Here is a 24742-nt window from a genome sequence, read left to right as displayed (position 1 = left end):
TGGTCAAATTAGCTGTTGTTCCTGTTTTATTGATCTCTCTCTCTTTTTTTGACTGATTTGCCTCTTTGTAATATTGTCATGGCTCTGGGCCATACTGTAAAATATGACCTGACTTATTTAAAAAATAAATAATGTCTTTACTGAGCAGTGGAGTCATTTAAAACATCCAGCTATTTCCCTTCTAGCTGCCTTCAACATTTATTTCAAATGGAAAAGCAGGATCTTTTTTTAAAAAAAGAATCAATTCCATTTTAGTTAATTAATTGGAGTAGAAAAGTTCCTGCCTTTTTTTTTTGTCTGTAGGACTGCCAACTTTTTTCCTGGCCTGGGATCCTGTGCCTTTTAACAGTCACAGGAGGCAGAAATTCAACACGGGCAGTGTTCCCTCTAAGCTGAGTTAGAGTGAGCTCACAGTTTTTTAGCCTTCGGCTCACCCATTTTTGTCTTAGCTCAGGAAGGATGGCGCCAAAGCAGACTAATTTATGCAGTAACCAAATTGCTCGCTCACAACTTTAATGCCGATAGCTCACAAAGCAGAATTTTTGCTCACAAGACCCCACAGCTTAGAGGGAACATTGAACACGGGCCTCTTTCATTCCCACACTGGTGGAGGCAGCACTTGTTGAAATCTGTGTCTCTATTGTAGCTATTAAAAGGCACGGTGCCTCTGCCAGAGAAGGATTCGGCAACTCCCTAAGGGCCAAAATACATGATGTGCTCAACATGTGCCAGGTCACGATGCGCAACCTGGCCTGCAGTCAGATGTACATTGGGGAAACTCACCTTGAACAGTGCTTGTTTGCCTGGCGCCACAAAGGGGGGGGGCTTCTGGTTTCCCTCCTACCCCACTTTCGCCAGTGGAAACGGAAGTGGGGGGGCCTATTTGCCCCTTTTCTCTGACTCCATGTGAGGTGTGAGAGGGTCTGGCTCCACATGACACAGCACTTGTTGAGCACATCTTGTGGCTTGGGCCAAAGTCTCTTGCATTACGGGGCTCCTCCGGCGGAGACTTCCCCGTACTTCCTTTTCTAGCTGCCAACACACACCAGTCATCCGTTTGAAAGCACTGCTAAAAGAAGTCCCCATTTCAGGACCCTGCAGGAGCCTGATTTTCCTTACTGTATCATCAAAACTTCTTTTTTGAAAAGTGGGATGAGCAGCTTCCATAAAAAGAGCAGCCCTGGACTGTCAAAAACTGGGAGGACACCCCCCCCCCGTGCCCTTGAAGGACTCTGCCGAAGGGAAGAAAGCCCTTCAGCACAGCACGTTCGATCAGTGCAGCTCTCCGATTGGGAAAAGTGGGACCTGTGCAAATTCTCCCTCCCGTCTAACTCATATAGCAGCTTTCTCAAAACCACGGCCCTTCAGCTTCTTCTCTCCTCCCTATCACCAGCTTTGTTCTTCAAACTCTGGGGGCCGGCCTCTTGGCAGGAGGAGAGGAAGCACCCGGTGCTGTCCCCACCCTACGGGGGTTTGGTGAGTGGTTCCCCTGGCTATGTCGCCGGAGAACGACAGGGGAGCCTTGGATCCCATCCAAGACCTTTCATTGTCTCCTTTAGCCCCTGGGATGGATGTCACAGGTAAATGGTGTAAGGGAAAACGGGAGGTGGGGAGGGTAGAGGTGGTCATGCCACAAAGCAAGGTGTGCTGTGGGTACCGCTGCCAAACATGGCAGATGGAGAGACAGACGTGGCGTGGTCCATCTGGCAGCTGCCCTGCACAATCTGTCCTGAAAGGAGCTAGGTAAGAACACCATTCATTTCAATAAGGCTTTCCACCAATCCGGGTAGACCGGGCCCTATGCTAATAAGGAGGGGGTAGAAGGTACCATGTGGACCAATGATCACTGGCTGTCACCTTGGGAGCCCAGGCACACACCGTAGGACAGTGCAGTCCTGAGAAGAATCACACCCGACGGCTTCAACAGTCTCAAAAGGTTTAGGGTTGCAACGACTGTATTCCCATACTCTCCGATACTCTCCAGTCTTTTTCTTCCAGTTAATTGTGTGGGTTTTCTTAAAAATGATAAGACCTTAGTTCTCAAAGGAGAAGACAGGAGCTCAGGAAATTCACACCTGGAAAGGACACTGAGTCTGGCCCCTAAGCCCATATTTTTAACAACCAGCTCCGCTAGCACCGTGGCGTGGTACAGTCACTCCGAGCCTGCCCTTTCGCAGATAGACAAGCCTGAAAAGATCCGGCGGGAGGGAGTGTTACATTCCAGCCGGGTCCTGCAGCTCAGCCCTGCCTCAAGCAGGACCCCCAGCCTAGTCCAGAACCCAAGACACCCTGCTTTCATCTTCCGACAAAAATCCTGCAAGACAAAACGAAAATCCGTCTCGAAATCCACGCAGCATCTTTTCCGAACCCACCTTCAGCCTTCTTCGTCGGTGGATCCTGGCCTAGCTCGGTGGGAATGGCCTTCTCTGCCCCCCTCCCCTTCCCCCCCCCCACACACCAGAAAGCCAAGTTTTTGAGTGCGGTGCCGAGTTTCCAAGTTGGCAGGCAGGCAAGGGTTAAGGCGAGGCTCGATGCTCCAGTGGTGGCACCTATCAGTGGGAGGGAGCTAGTGGAGAGCAGAGCGAGGGACTGGAATGAGTTTTACCAGAGTCTCCAGCAAACCAGGGAACAGCCGGTAGTCAGACACATGGAGGTCTCCAGCTGCAGTGGGTGAACCAGCTGCCTTCCCTCCTCCCCCCCCCCAACACCCCATGTCTGGCTGGGAAGAGACTGCCAAAGCGAGCCTGGAATGGGGGGATCCTAGGAGGCCAGAGGCCAGGGTGTAACAAGCAAGATCGAGAAGGCAGAACAGATTTGCAGAAAATCGATAGGAAGAAAGAGGCTGGGGGGAAAAATGCAGCTGACACGGTGCTGTTTCATATTTCTCATCCAGGGGAGCATCTATCTGCTGGTGAGTGACCGCTGGACCGGGCAAGGTTGGAGGGGAAGGGAGAAGGCAGCGATGTGCCCTTGTGCATGCCTAAAAGCAGAGCCGAGGGGCAAGCCGGCGAAAAGCGTCGCCTGAAATTAGTATGATCAAGCAGTTTTTTTTAAATGCTCGGCTGTTTTCTCTAGCACTTTTTAGCATGCGCCGGGGCTTGCCTGGTTTCAATTATCCTTGCATCAACTTTGCGAGACGGGGTTATAGCATCGCAGGCTTGGGGAAGGATCCCCCAAAGGCCATCTAGTCCAACCCCCGTGCCTGTGCAAAAGGCAGGACCGGCCACTTTTAAAGGAAAGTTGCCATAGTTTGGGAGATGGCTTCTGCTCCAACACTTTATCCACTGCATGAAAAGTGGAGCAGCTTTCCCCCAATTGCTTTTGTCCCCTGCAATTTAAAGTTTCTCCTGCTAAATTTGTGTTGTTAAAAGACTCCAGGAGGGGCAACTCCCCCACAAGGAATAGTGACTTTGCAGGAAACAATTCAACCCCAGTCTCCCTCAAATTGCCTTGGTGGCAGAAGGATAATTTTTTGTTTGCTTGCTTCCTTTCTGGGTAGTTGGGTTTGTTTACAACTTGGCTTGCTTACTTGAGTTAGCTGGAGCAGTGTGTAGGCTTGAATGTAGCATAAGGAGAAGACAGGTATACCTTCAGAAGGTTCATGCAAAGCAAACGGATCCAGATAACTCAAGCCAGTGAGCCAAGTTGCAAATAAGCCAGATGCACAAAGGAATATATTGTATCTCCATGATACCCAGCCAATCAGACAGTGCACAGTGGGGATTCTTTTCCTGTGGTGAACAGTCAGATCCCAAACATGAGCAAAACACTTCCTGTAAGTTTCTCTGAAGAAAATCTGAAGGCCACCCAATATCCCCCTTCAAGTTGTAACAATTCTTTATTCCTGGGGTGGGAGGAAAGCAACTCATACAGGAGAGAAAAATTCCTGTGACTGAAAAGAAGGGGGAAGAAGGCATCTGAGCCGATGTAGACACTTCCACAAAGCCACCCAGTGTGGCCCCTGACTGTGCAGAGATTCGAATGCAGATTCAGATCTCGTGCTGAATCAATGATTTGCTAGTTTAAAAGCCAACAATTTTCAGGTATCCTCTGCAAAACGCACGAACTCACCAATGGCCAGCTTTTAAGCCGTCTTCTGCAGTTCACCCAGAGAGGCCTTAGGAACGCAGAACAGGAAATTGGCTGCCCTGGGCTCAGCAGTGTTGTGTGCTTATCAAGAGAGAAGGCATCTTTGTCAGTGGCTGTCCAAACGTGTGGTGGATTCAAAGCAAGCCTTTCTGGAGTTCTGAGTTCGAGAGGCGCTGTTCGTCACTTGGTTGACTGGCACGGGCTAAGAGAGATTTGTTCTTCCTACAGAGGTGACTTGTATGATTTCCCTAGAAAAAGAAATGTGGACCAGTGAGGATATCCGGAGACTTTGGCAAACAGCGCTTAAATTTTGAGTGCGGGGTAAGGGGATGGCTTTGGGTAGGCTGGACCAGGATGAATGAATGGGGAAGAATAATCTTTGCTTCCGTGGCCAAAGCCTCGACCTTTTCCCCTCCCCCCCCCATTTAATCACTGCAAAACACCAGGGGTCTCCCTGGAATTGCTGGCGCTTACAGGTATCTCCCATGAACCCTGGAAAAGGTCGCAACTGTCAGGAATCTGCCTGCTATTTGTGCAGAAGTGCCCACGGACCAGAACTCCTTTTGCCCTTCTTCCCCAGCTGTTCTGTTGTTCTGTGCACAGAAAACATTTCGAGTCCACGGGGAAATGAGCCCAGAGTTTTCTCCGGCAGCCGAGCGCCTCTAATCCCTGTGGATCCCAGCATGGATACATCTCTCTCCAAATGCCGCAGGCACAGGGTGGTTGGGAAGTGGGCTGACTCGGGTGGGTCGATTGGGGGAGGATTCAGGGGTTTCCTCCCAGCGCCCCTCCACCCTGTTTCATTTAACCCTTACCCTGCCTGTCTGTGGATCATTTAAATGAATCAGACAAAAAGAGGCAGATGGCGGTGCTGTGATCCTTAAAAGGCAGCTGCCGCTCTTTGCTCCTCAGAATCACTGACTCAGAGCTGGAAGACGGCTACCACAAATACAAGAAGTTTCCTTACAGCGCGTCTGGCCATTGGTCCATTCAGCCTTGGTATCGCTCCAGGTCTCAAGCAGAGAAAACATCCCAGCTCCTGCTCTTGGAGCTTGTTTTTAGCCAGAGATGTGGGGGATCGAACAGGGGACTGTCTTGAACACGGGACCGTCTGCATGCAAAGCAGATGCTCTGCCGCTGAGCCACAGCCAGGATTCCCTGTGAAATCAAGAGGGGTAGCCGTGTCAGTCGCTTGCAGAAAATATAAACGGGGAATCTATCTGCCCCTTTGGGGCTTGCAACGTTTTATGCCGGCGTAAGCTTCTGTAGACAGAGCCGACTCGGTCAGACGTGATATTAAAAAATCCAAGCCCCCATCCGCCTGAGCTCCTTTGCCCCTCCAGACCTCAGTGGGAGGGCCCTGGGCCAAGCACGCTCTATCAAAAAGGTCTGGTCGGAGCAGAGGGCAGGGGGGATCGATACTGGGGGGATCCCTTTGCCGCGGAGTGCCCACCTTAGTCTGCCCTTGCCTGCTTGCAGAAGACAATTGCAAGATTTGGATTCTTCCAGAAGGTGTCTCAGGTCCTTGTTGAGTTATTCTGTAGATTTTATATATATGAATGGGGTGTTTTTTGTTGTTGTTATGGATAATTGCTTAATATTTGCTGCTTTGAATTCAGAGAAGGGGGTTAAAAATGGAAAAGTAGGATGGGCAGGGACACCCCCCCCCATCATCCACTGAACTCATCCTTCCCTAGGTCTTCTGACTCTCCCGCACAACAACAGTGGTCTGCTGGGTGTCTCTTTCACACCCTTCCTGTCACCAAGGTCACGCCAGCCTCTCCCTCTTTCCCCAAAGGCAGGCCATAGGATGACACATCACAGCTGGCTGGGTGTGAAAAGAACAACAACATGAGAACAGTCAATCCCATCCCAATGTCCTGCCTCTGGAAGCAACCGGCCATGGGGGACTCACAGTCATGCAACAGCCTTGTCCGGCTTCTGTCAGACAGCCAGAGCCTTTAATCATGGAGGCTCTATTTGGCTTACCCTGGACAAGGGCTTACCCTGGACAAGAGCCGCAGAGCGGCAAATGATTCCAGCAAGTGTCCCAAGGTACCCGAGAGAACTGCCACGCACTCTCCACCAGCAAGTATGACACGGGATCAAAATCGAAACCTGTCCGATTCTGTCATCCCAGAAGAAATGTTATTAGGAAGCAAGCTTTTGTTTTTTGGCCATCAAGTCACAGCTGACTTATGACGACCCTGTCAGGTTTCCAAGGCAAGAGACATTCAGAGTTGGTTTGCCATTGCCTGCCTAGGCTTCATGACCCTGGACTTCCTTGGTGGTCTTCCTTCCAAATACTGACCAGGGCTGACCCTGCTTAGCTTCCAAGATCAGGCTAGCCTGGGCTATCCAGGTCAGGACAAGCAAGCTTTACTTCCCCATTATTTCTTAGTGGACTGTCCTATTTTATCCTTACAACAAGCCCTGCAAGGTAGATGAAGGGGTGAGAGAGAGAAACAGGCTCAAGTCAGATTTATTCCCAAATGTACAAAAGATCTGTTTTAATTCAACCTACAGGGTTGGATCTTAAGGCACTGTTTCACTAACAGCATAGCTCGCCCCCACCCCAGCCTATATCCCACTTCTCTTTCACCAGATGAAGGCTCCACCACTAGGGGGAATTGAAGTTTTGGTCTTATTTTCAGTGGCAAGGTCAGTGTAAGGCATTTTAAAGAAAAACTTTTGTTGAAGCAGAGTATTCCTGACTTATTATATGTATAGAATCGCTTCGCAATTTTTGCCTCCACAGTCCCAAGCTGAGAGGTAAACTGGTACTGTGCCCATTTTACAGATGGACCGCTAAGACTGAGTCAGAGGTGTGGTTTTTTTTAATTTCCTCCAGTGGAACCTTTAAGACAGTGTGGTACAGAGAGGCTAAAGTGTTGGGAAACCCAGGTTCAAATACCTGTTTGGTTCTGAAATAAGTAAAAACACCACTCTAAGCTTCCTAAGGGAAGGTTGCGATAACAAAATTTTAACAGGATGCTTGGATGGGAAGACTGAATTATACATTCTCTCATTTTACTCATCCTGTCAACAGTCTTGGGCCTTCTGGAGGACTCGAGCCTCCCGCTGACATCTGCCCCCTACCATCTTCATATCAGAACAGGAGTGGCACCATTTCACATCAAGAAATAGTCCTAGGGCAACAGATCTAATGTGCATATTCTACCAATATACTGTTAGTGACTTTGACAGTATTATATACATACAAGAAGCGGGACTGGCGATACTTGTGGGGGGGGGAGCATATCCCACAGCCTGCAAAGCAGGAGGAGATCCTCATTGAGGAGGAGGAGGTGGCCGCAGGTGAGCCCAGCAGCAACGGCGGTGAACCCTGCCCGGGTCCCAGCCACCCACCGGCCCGCCGTGGCTTCTCCCTGCCCCCAGCAGCAACAGCAGCAAGCCCTGCTCGGATCCCACCTGCCCACTCGCCAAGGCTCCCTTGCCGCTGCCAGCAGTAAGCTCCGCTACAGTTCCAAACGGCAAGTCGTTTCTCCACGCATGCGCGAGAACGCAGTTTCAGTTTTGGGGGGATTTAAGTATCCCTGTATATTTTTTAAACATGTCAAATTTTTCTGCATACCTAAGTAATGCCTCAAGTGTGCAGGAATTTCTGTTGAGCCTCCATGTGCCCCCAATTTGCGGAAATAAGTATCCGCACACACTGGGGACACTTGGCTATTAGTATATAGGTACATTGCGGGGGGGGGGAGATCTAGATGGCAGCTGATGAGCACAATCCAATATCCTCAAACTGTGTTTGGCTCATCCCTTAAATATATATACTTGGTTTGGGAGATTTTTTTTTTAAATTGCAGTTATTAGACAGGATGGTTTTCAATAAATCACATATACGTGGTATAGCAAATGTCAGCTGCTGATATTTAACATTCATTCTGACAATTTTGAAAAGGTACCAAGAAACGGAGCCCTGAGAGTGGCCCAAGTTAGCCCAATCTTGTCAGATCTCAGAAGCTAAGCAGGGCTGACCCTGGCTAGTATTTGTATGGGAGACCTCCAGGGAATACCAGGGTCGTGACACAGGGGCAGGCAATGGCAAACCACCTCTGAACATCTCTTGTCTTGAAAAACCCCCCAGGGTTGCTGTAAGTGGGCTGTGACTTGAAGGCAACAACAACAACAAACGGGATATGGCAGGGACCCAAATGAATTGATTGTGGTCTTCTAAGTTCCATCAGTTCTGAATCGCCTTCGCCCCCCCCCTTTTTTTAAACTACTCAATGATGCAAATGTGGAGGAGGTTTGGTCATCTGCTAGGGTTATCTGATCGTCCTTGAGACTGACCAGTGAATGCTAGGATTTGCAACCGCTCCGAGATTTTATGACGACCAGTAAATGTCAACATTTATTGTAGCACATACAGTCACTGCCATTGTTTAGGGATACAGTTTAAAATAAGCACTTCTGAGAGAGTATCACAACATCTCTATTAATGGTTAGAGAGATGGAGGAGGAGGAGGAGGAGGAGGAGATTGGATTTATACCCCACCCTTCACTCAGAGTCTCAAAGCGGCTTACAAACTCCTTTCCCTTCCCCTCCCCACAATAGACACCCTGTGAGGTAGGTGGGGCTGAGAGAGCTCTGAGAGAACAGTCCTTGAGAGAACAGCTCTGACAGAACTATGGCTTGCACAAGATCATCCAGCAGCTACAAGTGGAGAAGTGGGGAATCAAACCCCATTCTCCCAGACGAGAGTCCGCCCACTTAACCACTACACCAAACTGGCCCTCTGCCATGAAACTTGCTGGGTTGACCTCGAGCCAGTCCCTCTCTCTCAGCCAACCTACCGCACAGGGTTGTTATGAGATTGAAATCGGGAAGGCAGGCTGCCCTGAATTCCTTGGGGTAACGGAGGGACAAACAAGCTTGAGCGAGCAGTTCAAGAAGTGGATTTTAAGGAGAGGGATGTGTGGGATCAGTTTTCCTTTTCAGAACAGCCTCCTTGCAGGGCTTGATTTCTCAAGGAACAGAATCTATCTGTCAGGACTTGCCATCAAAGAATCCCTTCTTCTCTTGCACCACAGATTCAGGAGCTACCTGCGGTTTGGGGAAGGTTCTTGGTGCCTTTTCCCCAAAGAAATATTATCACATATCCCCAAACAGAGTCCTGGTAGTTCAACAGGATCCAGCTCGTGTTTATGTATTCATTGGAGCAAAGAGACTTGGATTCAAATCCCCACTCTGTCATGATGTTCACTGGGTGATCTCTCTCTCACAGCCTCTCTCACAGCTTAACTTTCCTCACAAGGTTGTCACAGGATAAAATGGAGGAGGGGAGGAGGCACACTGCCGGGGGGGGGGGGGGACTGCCTGTGTCTACTCAGTGTACAGGGAAAGGCACTGCACCAAAGTCTTTCTTCCTATGCTCTAGAGCTGAAGAAGAGCTGTTTTTTTTAATATATCCTGCTTTTCTCTACCTGAAGAAATCTCAAAGTGGCTTACAGTCACCTTCCCTTCCTCTCCTCACAACACACTCGCCCACCCTCTGAAGTAGTTGGGGCTAAGAGAGCCCTGAGAGAACTGCTCTTGAGAGAACAACTCTGAGCAAACTGTGACTGACCCAAGGTCACCCAGCTGGCTGCATGTGGAGGAGTGGGGAATCAATCCCGGTTGTCCAGATTAGAGTCCACCGCTCTTAACCACACCAAACTGGCTCCCTCTGAGAGGGCTGGCATGGGACATATTTTGGGGCTGAGCGACTGGCCCAGCATCGAGCCCTGATCATTAAGGACAGCATCCATGACGACAGTCAGAAGCACCTGCAGGTTAGTCCTCTGGAACATGTCACTGCTGCTGTTCTATCCAGCACGTTATTTCTATCCTGCCCCTCCTGCCAGGTGCTCAAGGTGGCCATGCGTAGATCACCCTTTCTCCCATTTTATCCTCCCAACAACCCCGTGAGATTGTTAGGCTGAGAGGGAGTGACTGGCCATACTCGCCCAGTATGTGCGTCACGGCAGAGGGGGAGTGAACTGGGGTCCCCCAGACCCTAGTCCAAAACATTAACTGCCACTCCATCCTCTTAGCCCAAGCCGTAGTGGATAGCACAGACGGTTGGATCCAGGTGGCTTGTTTTTGCACAGTCTTGCCCAATTCCCCTCCATACTATGGCCTCCCACATACATGGCTTTTGTCCCAAGGGTTGCAATCCCAAGGTCTGGAATAAGGCTGCCAACTTCCAGGTGGTTGTCTTTTGTAGGACCGGCAAAAAGCATCCATATAAGAAGGCTGTTCCCCTTTTTGGAAGACTTCATGCAAGGAGAAGCAGGCTTATAATTCTAGAAACTCCCATTGGGGATTGACTTTTAAAACACTGATGCAAAATTGTCTGGTAGTTAGCAATCTGTATGTATTGAATGTTATTGCTTATTGAATGTAATGAATATTTATACCTGACTAGGATGAAATAATGATACACTATGCACTTTACTCTTGGAGCTGCGGTGGCTCAAGTGGTTAAGATGCTGAACTGCAGGCTGTGGAAGGTCAGTAGTTCAGCAGTTTGAGACCCGGGTGCCGCAAGATGGAGTGAGCTCCCGTCTCTAGTTCCAGCTCCTGCCAACCTAGCAGTTCGAAAGCAAGAAATTGCAAGTAGATAAATAGGTACCACTTCGGTGGGAAGGGAACAGCGTTCCGTGCGCCTTGGTGTTTAGTCATGCTGGCCACATGACCACGGAAACGTCTTTGGACAGCGCTGGCTCTTCGGCTTGGAAACGGAGATGAGCACCGCAACCCTAGAGTCGGATTCGACTGGCTTTCGAGCAAGGGAACCTTTACTTTATGCACTTTACTAAATGATGACCATAAATAGAACACATTAGTTTGCTAAAAGGTTTTTGCAGTGTATATTTATTTGTTACTAGAACTTCCAGGTGGTGGCTGGAGATCCCCCACTGGTACAACTGATCTCCAGGCGACAGAGATCAGTTCCCCTGGAGACAATGGCTGCTTGAGAAGGTGGACCCTATGGCACTATACCCATAAAAGTCCCTTCCCTTCCTAAAGGAGAGCCAGCATGTGTAGTGGTTTAGAGTGGCGAACTCTAATCTGGAGAACTGGGTTTGATTCCCCCAGATCTCCACAGGAAGCCTGCTGGGTGACCTTGGGCCAGTCACGGTTCTCTCTCAGAACTCTCTCAGCCCCACTTGCCTCACGAGGTGCCCGTTGTGGGGAGAGGAAGGGAAGGTGATTGTTAAGCCACTTTGAGACACATGAGGCCTGCTGGGTGATCTTGGGCCAGTCACAGCTCTCTCAGAACCCTCTCAGCCCCACCTACCTCACAAGGTGCTTATTGTGGCCAGAGGAAGGGAAGGTGACTGTAAGCCACTTTGAGACTACCCACAGTAAAGAAAAGTGGGGTATAAAAACCAACTCTTCTTCTTCTAAACCCCGCCATCCTGAGGCTCCACCCCCAAAATCATAAGGTATCTCCCAGCCTGGAGCTGGCAACCCTAGTTTGGAAATACCTGGAGATTTGAGGGTGGAGCCTGAGAAGGGTGGGGGGGTTAGGGAAGGGAGGGGCCTCAGTAGGGTACAGTGCCATAGAACCAGCTGAGCTCTGAGCAAGAGCAGGAGAGAGAGCTGTGAGAGAGGTGAGTGGGTTTCTTTTACTTGCTTTCAGCTGAGAGAATTCAGCTAAGGATATTTTGTGGGAAAACTGTGTTTAGCAGTGTGTGGAAGCACTTAGAGTTCTTGCAGAGTCCTGGCTGATTGAGTGTGGGAGAGGAACGGGCATTGTTTGACTGGGATTGCCTGTAATTGAGAGGAAGTGGAAGGGGCATTGTTTTGCCTGTGATTGAGTGCCTGGGTGAATTTGAATTTGAATAGCTGCTGCCTGACCTCTGCTGGGGGAGGCCTCTATTTAAGGAAGCACCTTGCCAGAGGCAGAGGAGACCAGCTGAGCTCTGAGCAGGAGCAGGAGAGAGAGCTGTGAGAGAGGTGAGTGGGTTTCTTTTACTTGCTTTCAGCTGAGAGAATTCAGCTAAGGATATTTTGTGGGAAAACTGTGTTTAGCAGTGTGTGGAAGCACTTAGAGTTCTTGCAGAGTCCTGGCTGATTGAGTGTGGGAGAGGAACGGGCATTGTTTGACTGGGATTGCCTGTAATTGAGAGGAAGTGGAAGGGGCATTGTTTTGCCTGTGATTGAGTGCCTGGGTGAATTTGAATTTGAATAGCTGCTGCCTGACCTCTGCTGGGGGAGGCCTCTATTTAAGGAAGCACCTTGCCAGAGGCTAAAGGGCTCTTTGCCTGTGGCTCTTAGACTAGGGGCTCTGTAAGAAGCCCAAAAAGAGCCAGAAAGACAAGGCCCTAGGCTCTTTGTCTTTCCCGTAAAATAATTTGACTTGATAACAAAAACCACATAAATACCAAGGGTTTAAAAGGGGGATTATATTTATTTATTTTAAAAGAATTATGAAGCCAGAATGCCAGCAGGGGGTTGGGGGCTATCCAGTGTTTTGCACGGAGTGTCACATGTATGACTATCTGCCCACTGGGCAGAAGTCTTGGGTGTGTCCTCGGTGCAAGGAGCTCCTGGTTCTCAGGGAACGTGTGTGCTCCCTTGAGGCCAAGGTGGCTGACCTGGAGAAGCAGAGACAGTCAGCTAGGCGCACAGAAAAGACTCTCGGGGACTTGTTAGCTACGTCCCACTCTGGATCTGGCAGCCCCGCTGCTGTCAGGGAGCATGAGGGTCTAGGGGAAACAGGGCACCATGCTGAGGATAAGGGGAATGTGCCCTCAGAAGGGACCTCTTCCCCAGCTGGTGAGCGGCTCTCCTTTTGCACCAAGGAACCATCCCTGAGCAGGGTGGGAGGGGGGCTCTTGGTAGTGGGTGATTCGATCCTTAGGCAGGTAGACAGCTGGGTGGCGAACCCGCGTACTGACCGTATGGTGACTTGCCTGCCTGGTGCGAAGGTAGCGGACATTACGCGTGTTTTAGATAGGCTGGTAGATAGTGCTGGGGAGGAGCCAGTGGTCGTGGTGCATGTCGGCACCAACGATGTGGGGAAATGCAGTCGTGAGGTCCTGGAGGAGAAATTTAGGCTGCTGGGCAGGAAACTTAGGTCCAGGACCTCCAAGGTAGCCTTCTCAGAAGTGTTACCTGTTCCACGCGCAGGGCCGGAGAGACAGGCAGAGATCAGGAGTCTCAATGCGTGGATGAGACGATGGTGTAGGGGGGAAGGGTTCAGGTTTGTTAGGCACTGGGATACTTTTTGGAACAAGAGGGAGCTGTACAGGCGAGACGGTCTCCACTTGTCCCGAGAAGGAACCAGGCTGCTGGCACTTAAAATCAAAAAGGTGGCAGAGCAGCTTTTAAACTGAATATTGGGGGAAAGCCGACAGGAGATGAAAAGTCTCTGGTTCGGGTTGGCTCATCTGAGAGAGGTGAGGGGGTACCGGTTGCTTTTCTACAGGGAGGTGGATTGAAATTGTCCACAGAGGCCATGGCTGGTGACATGGACTGCCGGACAACGACTCGAGATAGCAAGAGGAAGGATGCAGGCTTAACTTGTAAGGGAAATTACAGCTGTTTCTATACAAATGCTAGAAGTGTCCGAGGTAAAATCGGGGAGTTGGAGTGCTTGGTGTCGGAGGGAAAAATAGACATTGTGGGTATTTCTGAAACTTGGTGGGATGAGGAAAATCAGTGGGACACAGTGATTCCCGGTTATATATTATATCGGAAGGATAGGGGGGGAAGGGTTGGAGGTGGGGTAGCTCTGTATGTCAGAGAGGGTATAAAGTCTAGAAAGATTGAGAGGCTAAGTGAATTGGATTCGCTTCTGGAAGTTCTATGGGTTGAAATAGGGGGGCCAAAAGGAAACTTAACACTGGGAGTTTGTTATCGCCCACCAGATCAAAAGATAGAGGAGGATTATAAAATGATGAATGCCTTAAAGATAGCAACTAGACAAAAACACTGTGTAATAATAGGTGATTTTAACTACCCACACATTGATTGGGTCAATATGTGTTCTAGTCGGGAAAAAGAGATTGAGTTTCTAGACACTCTAAATGACTGTGCTATGGAGCAGATGGTCACGGAACCTACCAGGGGAGAGGCGATCCTTGATTTGGTCCTAAGTAACACTCAAGACCTGGTGAGAGATGTAAAAGTGATTGCACCGCTTGGAAACAGTGATCATAATGTTGTTGAGTTCATCATTTGTACAAATAGAGAATTGGCCAAAAAGACTCACACAACCATTTTTAACTTTAAAAGGGGTAATTTCTCTGATATGAGGGGACACGTGGGGAGGAAACTGAAAGGAAAAGTAGAAAGGGTCAAAACAATTGGGGAAGCTTGGGATCTATTTAAAACTACGATCCTAGAAGCTCAAAAAATATATATTCCGCAGGTTAGGAAAGGCACAAACAGGTATAGGAAAAAGCCTGCATGGTTAACAAACAGAGTAATGGAGGCTGTAAAAAGTAAAAAGAATTCCTTTAAGCAGTGGAAAGCTAGTCACAGTGAGGCTGATAAAACGGAACACAGGCTATGGCAAATAAAATGCAAGTCTGAGGTCAGGCAGGCAAAAAGGGAATATGAGGAGCATATAGCAAAAAACGTAAAAACCAACAATAAAACTTTCTTCAAATACATTAGAAACAGGAAACCAGCCAGGGAGGCAGTGGGGCCCTTGGACGACCAAGGGGTAAAAGGAGTATTGAAGGATGATAGGGAAATGGCTGAGAAGCTAAATGCATTTTTTGCCTCCGTCTTCACTGTGGAAGATGAGAAGTGCTTGCCCACTCCAGAACCACTGATTTCAGGAGGGGTGTTGAAAGACCTGAGTCAGATTGAGGTGACGAGAGAGGAGGTCCTAAAACTGATAGACAACTTAAAAACTGAAAAATCACCAGGCCCAGATGGCATACATCCGAGAGTTCTGAAAGAACTCAAATGTGAACTTGTAGATCTCCTGACAAAGATATGTAATCTTTCCTTAAAATCTGCCTCCATTCCTGAGGATTGGAAGGTAGCTAATGTCACTCCCATCTTTAAAAAGGGTTCCAGAGGAGATCCGGGAAATTACAGGCCAGTCAGTCTGACGTCGATACCGGGTAAATTGGTGGAAACCATTATTAAGGAAAGAATTAGTAGGCACATAGATGAACAAAACCTATTGAGGCAGACTCAGCACGGTTTCTGTAAGGGAAGATCTTGTCTCACTAACCTGTTAGTGTTCTTTGAGGGGGTGAACAAACATGTGGACAAGGGGGATCCAATAGATATTATTTACCTTGACTTCCAGAAAGCTTTTGATAAAGTTCCTCATCAAAGGCTCCTAAGTAAGCTCAAAAATCATGGGATAGAAGGACAAGTCCTTTTATGGATCAAAAACTGGCTAGTTCATAGAAAACAGAGAGTGAGTGTAGGTGGGCAATTTTCTCAGTGGAGGGTGGTAAGCAGTGGGGTACCGCAGGGATCAGTACTTGGTCCACTGCTTTTTAACTTGTTCATTAATGATTTGGAGATGGGAGTAAGCAGTGAAGTGGCTAAATTTGCGGATGATACAAAGTTGTTCAGGGTGGTGAAAACCAGTGAGGATTGTGAGGCACTCCAAGGGGATCTGTCAAGGATGGGCGAGTGGGCGTCAACATGGCAAATGGGGTTCAATGTGGCCAAGTGCAAGGTGATGCACATTGGAGCCAAAAATCCTAAATATAAATACACATTGATGGGGTCTGAACTGGCAGAGACTGAGCAAGAGAGAGATCTTGGAGTTGTAGTGGATAACTCACTGAAAATGTCGAGACAGTGTGTGACTGCAATAAAGAAGGCCAATGCTATGCTGGGGATTATTAGGAAGGGTATTGAAAACAGATCAGCCAATATAATAATGCCCCTATATAAATCAATGGTGAGACCTCATTTGGAATACTGTGTGCAGTTCTGGGCACCACACCTTAAAAAGGATATTATAGCTTTGGAAAAAGTGCAGAAAAGGGCAACTCGAATGATAAAAGGGTTGGAACACTTTCCCTATGAGGAAAGGTTAAAGCGCTTAGGGCTCTTTAGCTTGGAGAAAAGACGACTGAGGGGTGACATGATCGAGGTTTATAAGATTATGCATGGGAAAGAGCAGGTAAAGAAAGAGGTACTTTTCTCCCTTTCTCACAATACAAGAACTCGTGGGCACTCCATGAAACTGCAGAGCGGTCGGGTTAGAACGGATAAAAGGAAGTACTTCTTCACCCAAAGAGTGATTAACACATGGAATTCACTGCCACAGGAAGTGGTGGGTGCTACAAGCATGGACGGCTTCAAAAGGGAATTAGATAAGCATATGGAGCAGAGGTCCATCAGTGGCTATTAGCCACAAGGTATAGCTAGGGGCTCTGGGGCAAGTGATGCTCTGTCTTCTTGGTGCTTGGGGGGGGGGTCAACAGTGGGAGGGCTTCTAATGTCCTGGCCCCACTGCTGGACCTAGGACGTCCTTCTTCACCCAAAGAGTGATTAACACTTGGAATTCACTGCCACAGGAAGTGGTGGGTGCTACAAGCATGGATGGCTTCAAAAGGGAATTAGATAAGCATATGGAGCAGAGGTCCATCAGTGGCTATTAGCCACAAGGTATAGCTAGGGGCTCTGGGGCAAGTGATGCTCTGTCTTCTTGGTGCTTGGGGGGGTCAACAGTGGGAGGGCTTCTAATGTCCTGGCCCCACTGCTGGACCTCCTGATGGCACTGGTATTTCTGGCCACTGTGTGACACAGAGTGTTGGACTGGATGGGCCTTTGGCCTGATCCAACATTGGCGTCTCTTATGTTCTTATGTTCTAACCCACCCACCAAAGCAGCTATTTTCTCCAGGAGAAGCAGAATAATTTTTTTTAATAAATAATAAATTTTAAAGGGGGATTTATGTCGTCTGAAGATCTGTTGTGATTCCGGGAGGTCTCCAGCCCCCACCTGGAGGTTGGCAACTCTATTTTGTCCATAGCCTTTTTGGAGGTCAAACAGGGACCCCCCCTCTCCTCCTGTTTCACCAGCAGAGAAGCTGGCAGGACCCCACCCATCGTGTCCCTTGGCTCCAAAGTTTTCAGCCATGCAGATGTCTTTCAATAACTTGCAGGGCCAAACATTTGAGTAACAGAGTCCTTGCCAGGAGCGTATTAAAAAAAGGCAGACCTCTCCAAGGCTCCAAGTGTGACAGTTTAAAAACAAACAAAAGGCACCACCTGCTGGCAGAAGGAACGTTCCCATTTTCCATCCCGTGTGGGGTAGGAAACACTCCCTTAGTCGTGCCTAACACCCTAAGCGCGGTCAGATTGCAGACACATCAGTCCTTTTGGTACACGCTGGGTTCGTAAAAGATCCATTGCTGCTGACTTTCAGCGTGCCATTGTTAGAAGACAGACGGCAGGCATTTCACCCAGAATGGCACACAGCATCTGATGGGAGAGAAAATATTTTGTTCCGGGCCACGAGTCCCTGCTCAGTACCTTCACTTCTGAAACACTGTGTGTGTGTGTGTGTGTGTGTTCAAGTCAGCACTGACTCATGGCAGCCTCAGCAAGGGGCTTTCAAGACAAGTGTGAAGCAGAGGTGGTTCACCATTGCTTTCATCTGCAGAATCTTCCTTCCTGGTGTCCCCCTCCAGGTACTGACCTTGCTTAGCTTCCAGGGTCTAATGGGATTCTAGGCTTGTCAGGTTCCTCCTCCCTGCCACCGGCGGGTGTGGGTGTGTGTGTGTTAGGGCTGCCAGATCCAAGGTGGGAAACTCCTGGAGATTTGGGACCTCAGTGGGATACAATGCCATAGAGTCCACCCTCCAAAGAGAGAGCCAGTTTGGTGTAGTGGTTAGGAGTGTGGGCTCTAATCCGGGAGAACTGAGTTTGATTCCCCACTCCTCCACATGCAGCTGCTGGTGTCACCTTGGGTCAGTCACAAGTCCTTTCAGAGCTGTTCTCTCACAAGCAGTTCTCGAGAGAGCTCTCTCAGCCCCACCTACCTCACGGGTAGTGTTCCCTCTAAGCGGAGTTAGTGTGAGCTAGCTCACAGTTTTTTTAGCCTCCGGCTCACACATTTTTGTCTTAGCTCAGGAAGGATGGCTCCAGAGAAAACGATTTATGCAGTAGCTAAATTGCTCGCTCACAGCTTTAATGCCAGCAGCTCACAAGACTCCACAGCTTAGAGGGAGCATTGCTCACAGGGTGTCTGTTGTGGGGAGGGGAAGGGAAATGAGACTGTAAGCTGCTCTGAGACTCCTTCAGGTAGTGAAGAGCGGGGTATAAATCCAATTTCCTTCCCCCCTTCCTCCTCCTCTTCTTCACAGCTGTTTTCTCTGGGGGAACTTATCTCTGCAGAATGGAGATGGGCTGGAATTCCAGGGGGTCCCACCTAGAGGCTGGCATCCCTACGATTCCCTCCTGCCTCCCCTCCCCTCCTGAAACTTTACAGTTCTCTTTTCTCTACTGCTGCCCCTTCTCTCTGGAGTTCCAGCTATGTGGTGCCACTCCTCTTCCAAACCCATCTTGGCCCCCCCCTTCCCCTGAAGACTTCAACTCAGCCTCCTGATCCCCATTCCCTGACTGAAGCAGAAACCCCATTACGAGCAACTCAGTCAGTCACCCTAGTGCCTCTCCCTTCTGTTGAAGTTTCCACTGTAGGCTCCTTGGGGCAGGAGCCTATCTTCTGATGCCTCATTCTACAGAATTCCCCATGTCCCCTGATGAAGCCGTGCTCGGTTAACAGAGGCAGGCAACGTCCCGGGGAAATGACACATGCACCGGTAGCCCGTCAACATTCCCTGTGTTCAGCAGTTTCAGCTCGTCGCAAGCCTTGCTCCATCTAAAATTAAAGATTCATTGATTATATATTAATCACATATAGCTTAAGATGCAACTTTTGTGTGGAGCTGTTCTCCACACAAGGGCTGAATGATTTCCATGCTGAATGATTTCCATGCATTATCAAAACACCCACAAAAGTCTCTCACTGCAGGAAATAGTCATGATGAGACCAATGATCTGGATTAGGGGTACTGTTGATCTTGTGGGCACATCTGCATTTTTGAGGATAAGCCGTGGGCAGTGTTCCCTCTAAGCTGAATTAGTGTGAGCTAGCTCACCATTTCTTAGCCTCCGGCTCACACATCTTTTGTCTTAGCTCAGGAAGGATGGCTCCAGAGCAATGTTCCCTCTAAGCTGTGGAGTCTTGTGAGCAAAAATTCTACTTTGTGAGCGACTGCCATTAAAGTTGTGAGCGAGCGATTTGGCTGCTGCAGAAATTAGTTTGCTCTGGAGCCATCCTTCCTAAGACAAAAATGTGCAAGCCAGAGGCTAAAAACCTGTGAGCTAGCTCACACTAACTCAGCTTAGAGGGAACACTGCTCCAGAGCAAACTAATTTCTGCAGTATCCAAATCGCTCGCTCGCAACTTTAATGCCAGTAGCTCACAAAGAAGATTTTTTGCTCACAAGACTCCACAGCTTAGAGGGAACACTGGCCGTGGGTACCACCACAAAATGGCTGTCATGGTGGGGGACACAAAATGGCTGCCGTGAGGTCTGGAACTGCCCAGAGAATGTTGGGAGGTTGCAAGCCAAGCATCCTTCTATGATGCAGGCAGCTGTTTCTGAATGGGTGCTTCTTGCGGATGAAAGGGCAATCACGCCCGGTTCTTCTGTGGCATCGCTTAATGCAATAAGGTAGAGGAAATCCAGGCTTGGCTCTTTGTTTCGTGGTAAATCCACTAGTGGACACCACACTGGGGATCACTGCTCTAGAGCAAAGTAAAAAAGGGGGGTGAGATGGGATGTTCGAACAACGTGGTATTGACCTCTTTCTTGTTTTACATAGGTGATCTGTGGACAAGACGAAGCGACAGACGAGGAGGAGGAAGAGAGCGGAAAACCATCCAAAGAGCAACAACGGTCCCGGCTACAGAAGAAAAAAGGCCAGCTCTCCTTGAAGTCTACAGCACCCCAATCTCACTTTCAGAACACAACTCTGCTGGAGTTGGCCTCCACCAACCCACAAGAATTCTGGGACATCTTAGATAGCCTGTCCAAACAGGATCAAGCCGGGCAACCCCGAAGCCGAAGGGACTCTGTCGGCAACTCCGGTCGACTTAAGAAGATATTTGGCTGGGGCGACTTCTACTCTAACATCAAGACGGTCAAGCTGAACCTCTTGATTACAGGGAAAGTGGTTGACCATGGAAATGGCACCGTAAACGTGTTCTTCAGGCACAACTCCACTGGACATGGGAATATCTCTGTCAGCCTAGTGCCACCCAACAAAGCAGTGGAGTTTGACCTCGAGCAGCAAATCTTCATTGAGGCAAAAGAATCCAAGATCTTCAACTGCCGGGTGGAATACGAGAAAGTGGACAAGGCAAAGAAGACCACCCTCTGCACCTATGACCCTTCCAAAACCTGCTTCCTCAATCACACGCAAAGCCAAGTCTCCTGGGTTTGCTCCAAGCCATTCAAGGTCATCTGTATCTACATAACCTTCTACAGCATAGACTACAGGCTTGTCCAGAAAGTGTGTCCAGACTACAATTACCACAGCAATGTTCCTTATTACCCCTCTGGGTGACAACATACCTCTCCGGTCTCTGAAGTAGCCCAAAGTCCACCTCAGTGTGAGGCTTGGGTCGAGAAACACAACAGTGCACAGGGAGACGGACAAGAGACGCCTCTCTGTTGGTGGACAAACCAAGAAGCACCTGGTCTCTGCTGAAGACAATCGGTTCAAGAAGAGTTTGAGAGAAAGAGAGCAAACATACCGTCTTTGAATCCATTTGCCCAAAATTTCTTTTGGAGGGTGGGGTGGGGTAGGGGTTGCATTTGGAGCAAGACCAAGGTATTTAGGTGCTCTAGAAAAACGATACGGTGCTCTTCTCCCCCAACATCCATTAAAATCAATATGGAGCAAAAACCAACCATGATTTTCTCATGTGCAGACCTCAATGGAGTGTCCACAGGAGAACTTCTTGGTGGGTTGTGCCTTTTGGGTCAGATCCAGCAGTCACATTTAATGACATCTATAATCCATTGACAGAGGCGTCACCTTGCATTATGGTAGAGCCCCTGGAATCTTTGATCTGTTTTGAAAAACACAACAAAATGGAATTCTTAGGGGGTCCCAAGGGCCACCACCCGATTGTCACTTGCATGAGCTGCTCTCCCCAAAACAAAAGGTGGAGAACCTCCATCTCCGGCCATGATGGTTCCTTCACTCCCATTCAGTTGGGTCATTCCCTAACCCAACTTGGTCCGCTCCCATTTTGGCGAGCTCCTAGCAGCATCCCAGGGGGGGTAGCAAAGCCAGTATCACGGACATGGACAAAATGCATCTTATTTCTACCGTACCTTGAACAAGCACCAGGGTATCAAAGTAGGGAGAACCACTGAAAGTGACTGCAATCTGACCCACTTCAAATAAAATACCAGGACTTTTGCCCAAAATATTAAATAATTGCAGAAGAACTGGTTGGATGTACATTATCCTGGCAAGGCAGAGATACACTGGGGGGGTGGGGGGGCAAGGATCTAAACCAGCAGAAATGCGTTTGGGGACATCTAACTCAGCTCTGTCTCTGTGGGGCAAGGGGAACCATGGAGCCAGCCTTCACAATAATGGGGAAAGAACGGCATCCCAGTACCTGCCTCCGCCTCATCATATGGTACCAGCGCTTAGCAGAAGTTGTTAGAAGAGGCATTCCTCCTGGCAGATGCAGGCTGCACACTGATATGTGGAAACGTCACGGCAGGAATCATCTTAGATGAGGCATTTCCAGCTCTGTGTGAGTGGGAATGCCTCTCCTTAAGAGAGATTCAGGTGGGTAGACGTGTTGGTCTGAAGCAATGGAATGAAGTTGGAGTCCAGTGGCCCCTTTGTGACCAACAAAGTTTAATTCTGGGTATGAGCTTTTGTGTGCATGCACACAAAAGCTCATACCCAGAATTAAACTTTGTTGGTCACAAAGGGGCCACTGGACTCAAACGTTGTCCTCTGCTCCTTAAGAGAGGGCCTGTTGTCCAGCCTCTAGCTGGGAGGTTGTTTTCATCAGTGCTTGTATTTAAAAAGAAAAAGAAAGCTTGCCGGATTTGGGGATGTTTCATTGAACAAAAGGGTTTTTAATCTGTGGATCTAGCCAACAGACTAAATGTCACCGCTGTATAAAATTGCCTATTCAAACAGGAGACGCTATGCTAACGATGTATTACAATCCTACCCGTTTGTTTAATGCTAGCAAACCCAAATGCAATGGCCAGTATCCTAACCACTCCTTCCAGCCAGGTTTAAAAAGTCTTCCGCCAACCTAAGGAGACTTCCTCCAACGGAAGAGTCTCAAGAGGAAGGGAACGGCACAGCTATCGGGAATATACCTCTCTGCATGTCCAGACTTGGCCAGACAGGTGGCACAAAAGGCAGCATCTTCTGATGAACTTAAAGACTGCAAAGTAGGGTTCACCAGCCTCAAGGTGGGGTCTGGAGTCCTCCCAGAACTATGACTGATCTCCAGAGTACAGGGATCAGTTCCTCCGGAGGAAATGACAGCTTCCAGCGTGGACTCTATGGCATCACATACCCACTGAACTTCCTCCTCCACTCCCAAAGCGCCGCCCTCTCCAGGCACTGCCCTCAGTTCTCCAGGAATTTTCCAAGCCAGAGTTGGCACCTCTACTTGCAAGAGAACATAGGAGGGATGAGGCAACCTCTATGGGTTTCAAATTAGATTGTGATAGGCTTTGGATGCAACAGTCCTGCCCTCAGCACTTATCATATGCTGAACTACAGGGAAGCTTCCATGGAGAGTTAAAAAGAAATATGGGATAAAATGGCATACACACCCTATCAATGTTTCTGACCATCAACCAGGTGCTACTTGTGTGAATGACAAAACCAGACTGCCCATCTACTGGTCAAGGGTCTCTACATACTCAAGGGACTCCCCGGGTATGGGTAAAGATGAGTAAAACAACTAGGAGAAGCCCTGCTCCCCCTTAACAATGTCTTGATAGGGGCTAAGTATGTTCTGGCAGATATGGAATGCTGAGAGCTGCTGTCACTCGACAGGAAAAGGGGGTGGGGTCAACTGGCTGACGCCCTTGAGAGTTTATGGAAACCCCAAACATGGACCAGGAGGACTGAGACTTCCAAACTGGTCCCTCTTAAAATCCCTCAGAGCTGGTCTACTCTTAAGTTACCCATGTTGAGATTTATTTTCCCAATGAAAATTTTGGGCGTGCTTTCAATGGTACCCGGGTAAATTCTGATGGCAAGAAACCCCTCTTAGGCTGTTTCCACACTGACTTTCCCCCCTCTGCCTTTGCTTCCAAATGGGAACGCTGTTGGAGGGAGCACCCACACGACATTATCCTCTAATAGTCACCTTCCAGATTTCTCCTGCCCTCATCAGTACTCTTTACCTTCAACATCCTATACTATGATCTTTTTGGAAACCACACAGTCTAAGCTGTTAGCACGCCACCCAGATGAGAAAGGTCATCTTTTCAAAGGGCTTAACATTTTTTTAGTAATTGCTACTACACTATAATGCTGATTTCTTTTAACACCCCACCCCCGCCCCGTGTAAAGTTGGCAGGAGGCTCCCGTGTGGATTCTCTAATGCCAATGTGAATGCCTCGGCACTTGCAGCAGCAAGTGCTGCAGTACAGAGAGTCCTTCTGCGTGGATGCAGACCCTCAAACCTGTGTTGCCTCTCAACAATGACAACTCCCAAAATGAATTTCATGGTGCTTAAATTAAATTAATTGCAAACGCTTTTGTCCTGGGATCAGTTGCCAAAGACGGCCCAAATTCCAGAGACCCAAAATACATCCCAGCATTCAGTAAATGTTCAGAATGTAGCTATTATTACTACCCCCCAACACTCACACACACACACACAAAGGCAGGGGTTGTGACTCAGTGGTAACTGCATCTTGGCATGCAGAAGGTCCAAGGTTCAATCCCTGGCATCTCCAGTTGGAAGGATCAGGTAAGAGGTGCTGTGAAAGACCTCAGTCTGAGACCCTGGCGAGCCGCTGCCGTTCGGCATAGACAATACTGACGTTGACCAAGGGTCTGAAACAGTAGAAGGCAGCTTCGTGTGTTCACAGATAAGCACGTGGAGCTGGATTACATTTTCCAAAGGGTGAATGGAACTCTCTGCCTCCTCCCCCCCCCCTCACTGCAGCCCACTCATTTGCATGAAATGCTGCTCGTGGCAGACAGGGACCCAGAGGAAGGACACAAGGGGGGGTTCACAGCAGGAAGGGGGAATCAGTGGAAACTGCCAATTTAACTCCATAGAGATCCCTTTTGGGGCAATGCACAGAGTTCTGGTCACTAGGTGTGCTTCTTCGTCTGCCTCTTCCCTCAGGGGTGCATCCTAGAGTCACACAAAAACCCAATTTCCAGGTGCATTTCGCCAGACAGCAGCCATTCGTTTGAACCAGGCTCAGATCCCAACGAGACTTTAGTCTCCCCAAAAGTCCATGGACCCACCCCCCTCTCAGCCTCCATTCCCCACCGGGGAAAGGGAAACATGAAGGACCTACCTCAAAGGATTGTTGTGCGGATGGATCGGGACGATGAAGTGCACAGTGCAATACAAACAGTCCGTGGAACGGTTCTCTCTCCCCCTCCTCCCCCAAAT

General features: G+C 48.9%; 1 protein-coding gene across 1 annotated transcript; it reads left to right on the top strand.

The window, feature by feature from the left end:
- Positions 1 to 2854: 2854 nt before the first annotated feature.
- On the top strand, positions 2855 to 20670 carry NXPH3 (neurexophilin 3). Its single transcript, XM_015409238.1, has 2 exons — positions 2855 to 2911; positions 19927 to 20670. The coding sequence occupies exons 1-2, from the start codon at positions 2855 to 2857 to the stop codon at positions 20668 to 20670; spliced, it is 801 nt and encodes a 266-aa protein (XP_015264724.1).
- The last annotated feature ends 4072 nt before the right edge of the window (positions 20671 to 24742 follow it).

The sequence above is a fragment of the Gekko japonicus genome, unplaced genomic scaffold, assembly GCF_001447785.1.
Source record: "Gekko japonicus isolate JY-2015 unplaced genomic scaffold, Gekko_japonicus_V1.1 scaffold240, whole genome shotgun sequence".
Lineage (NCBI taxonomy): Eukaryota > Metazoa > Chordata > Lepidosauria > Squamata > Gekkonidae > Gekko > Gekko japonicus.
This window is presented reverse-complemented; position numbering and strand designations above follow the sequence as displayed.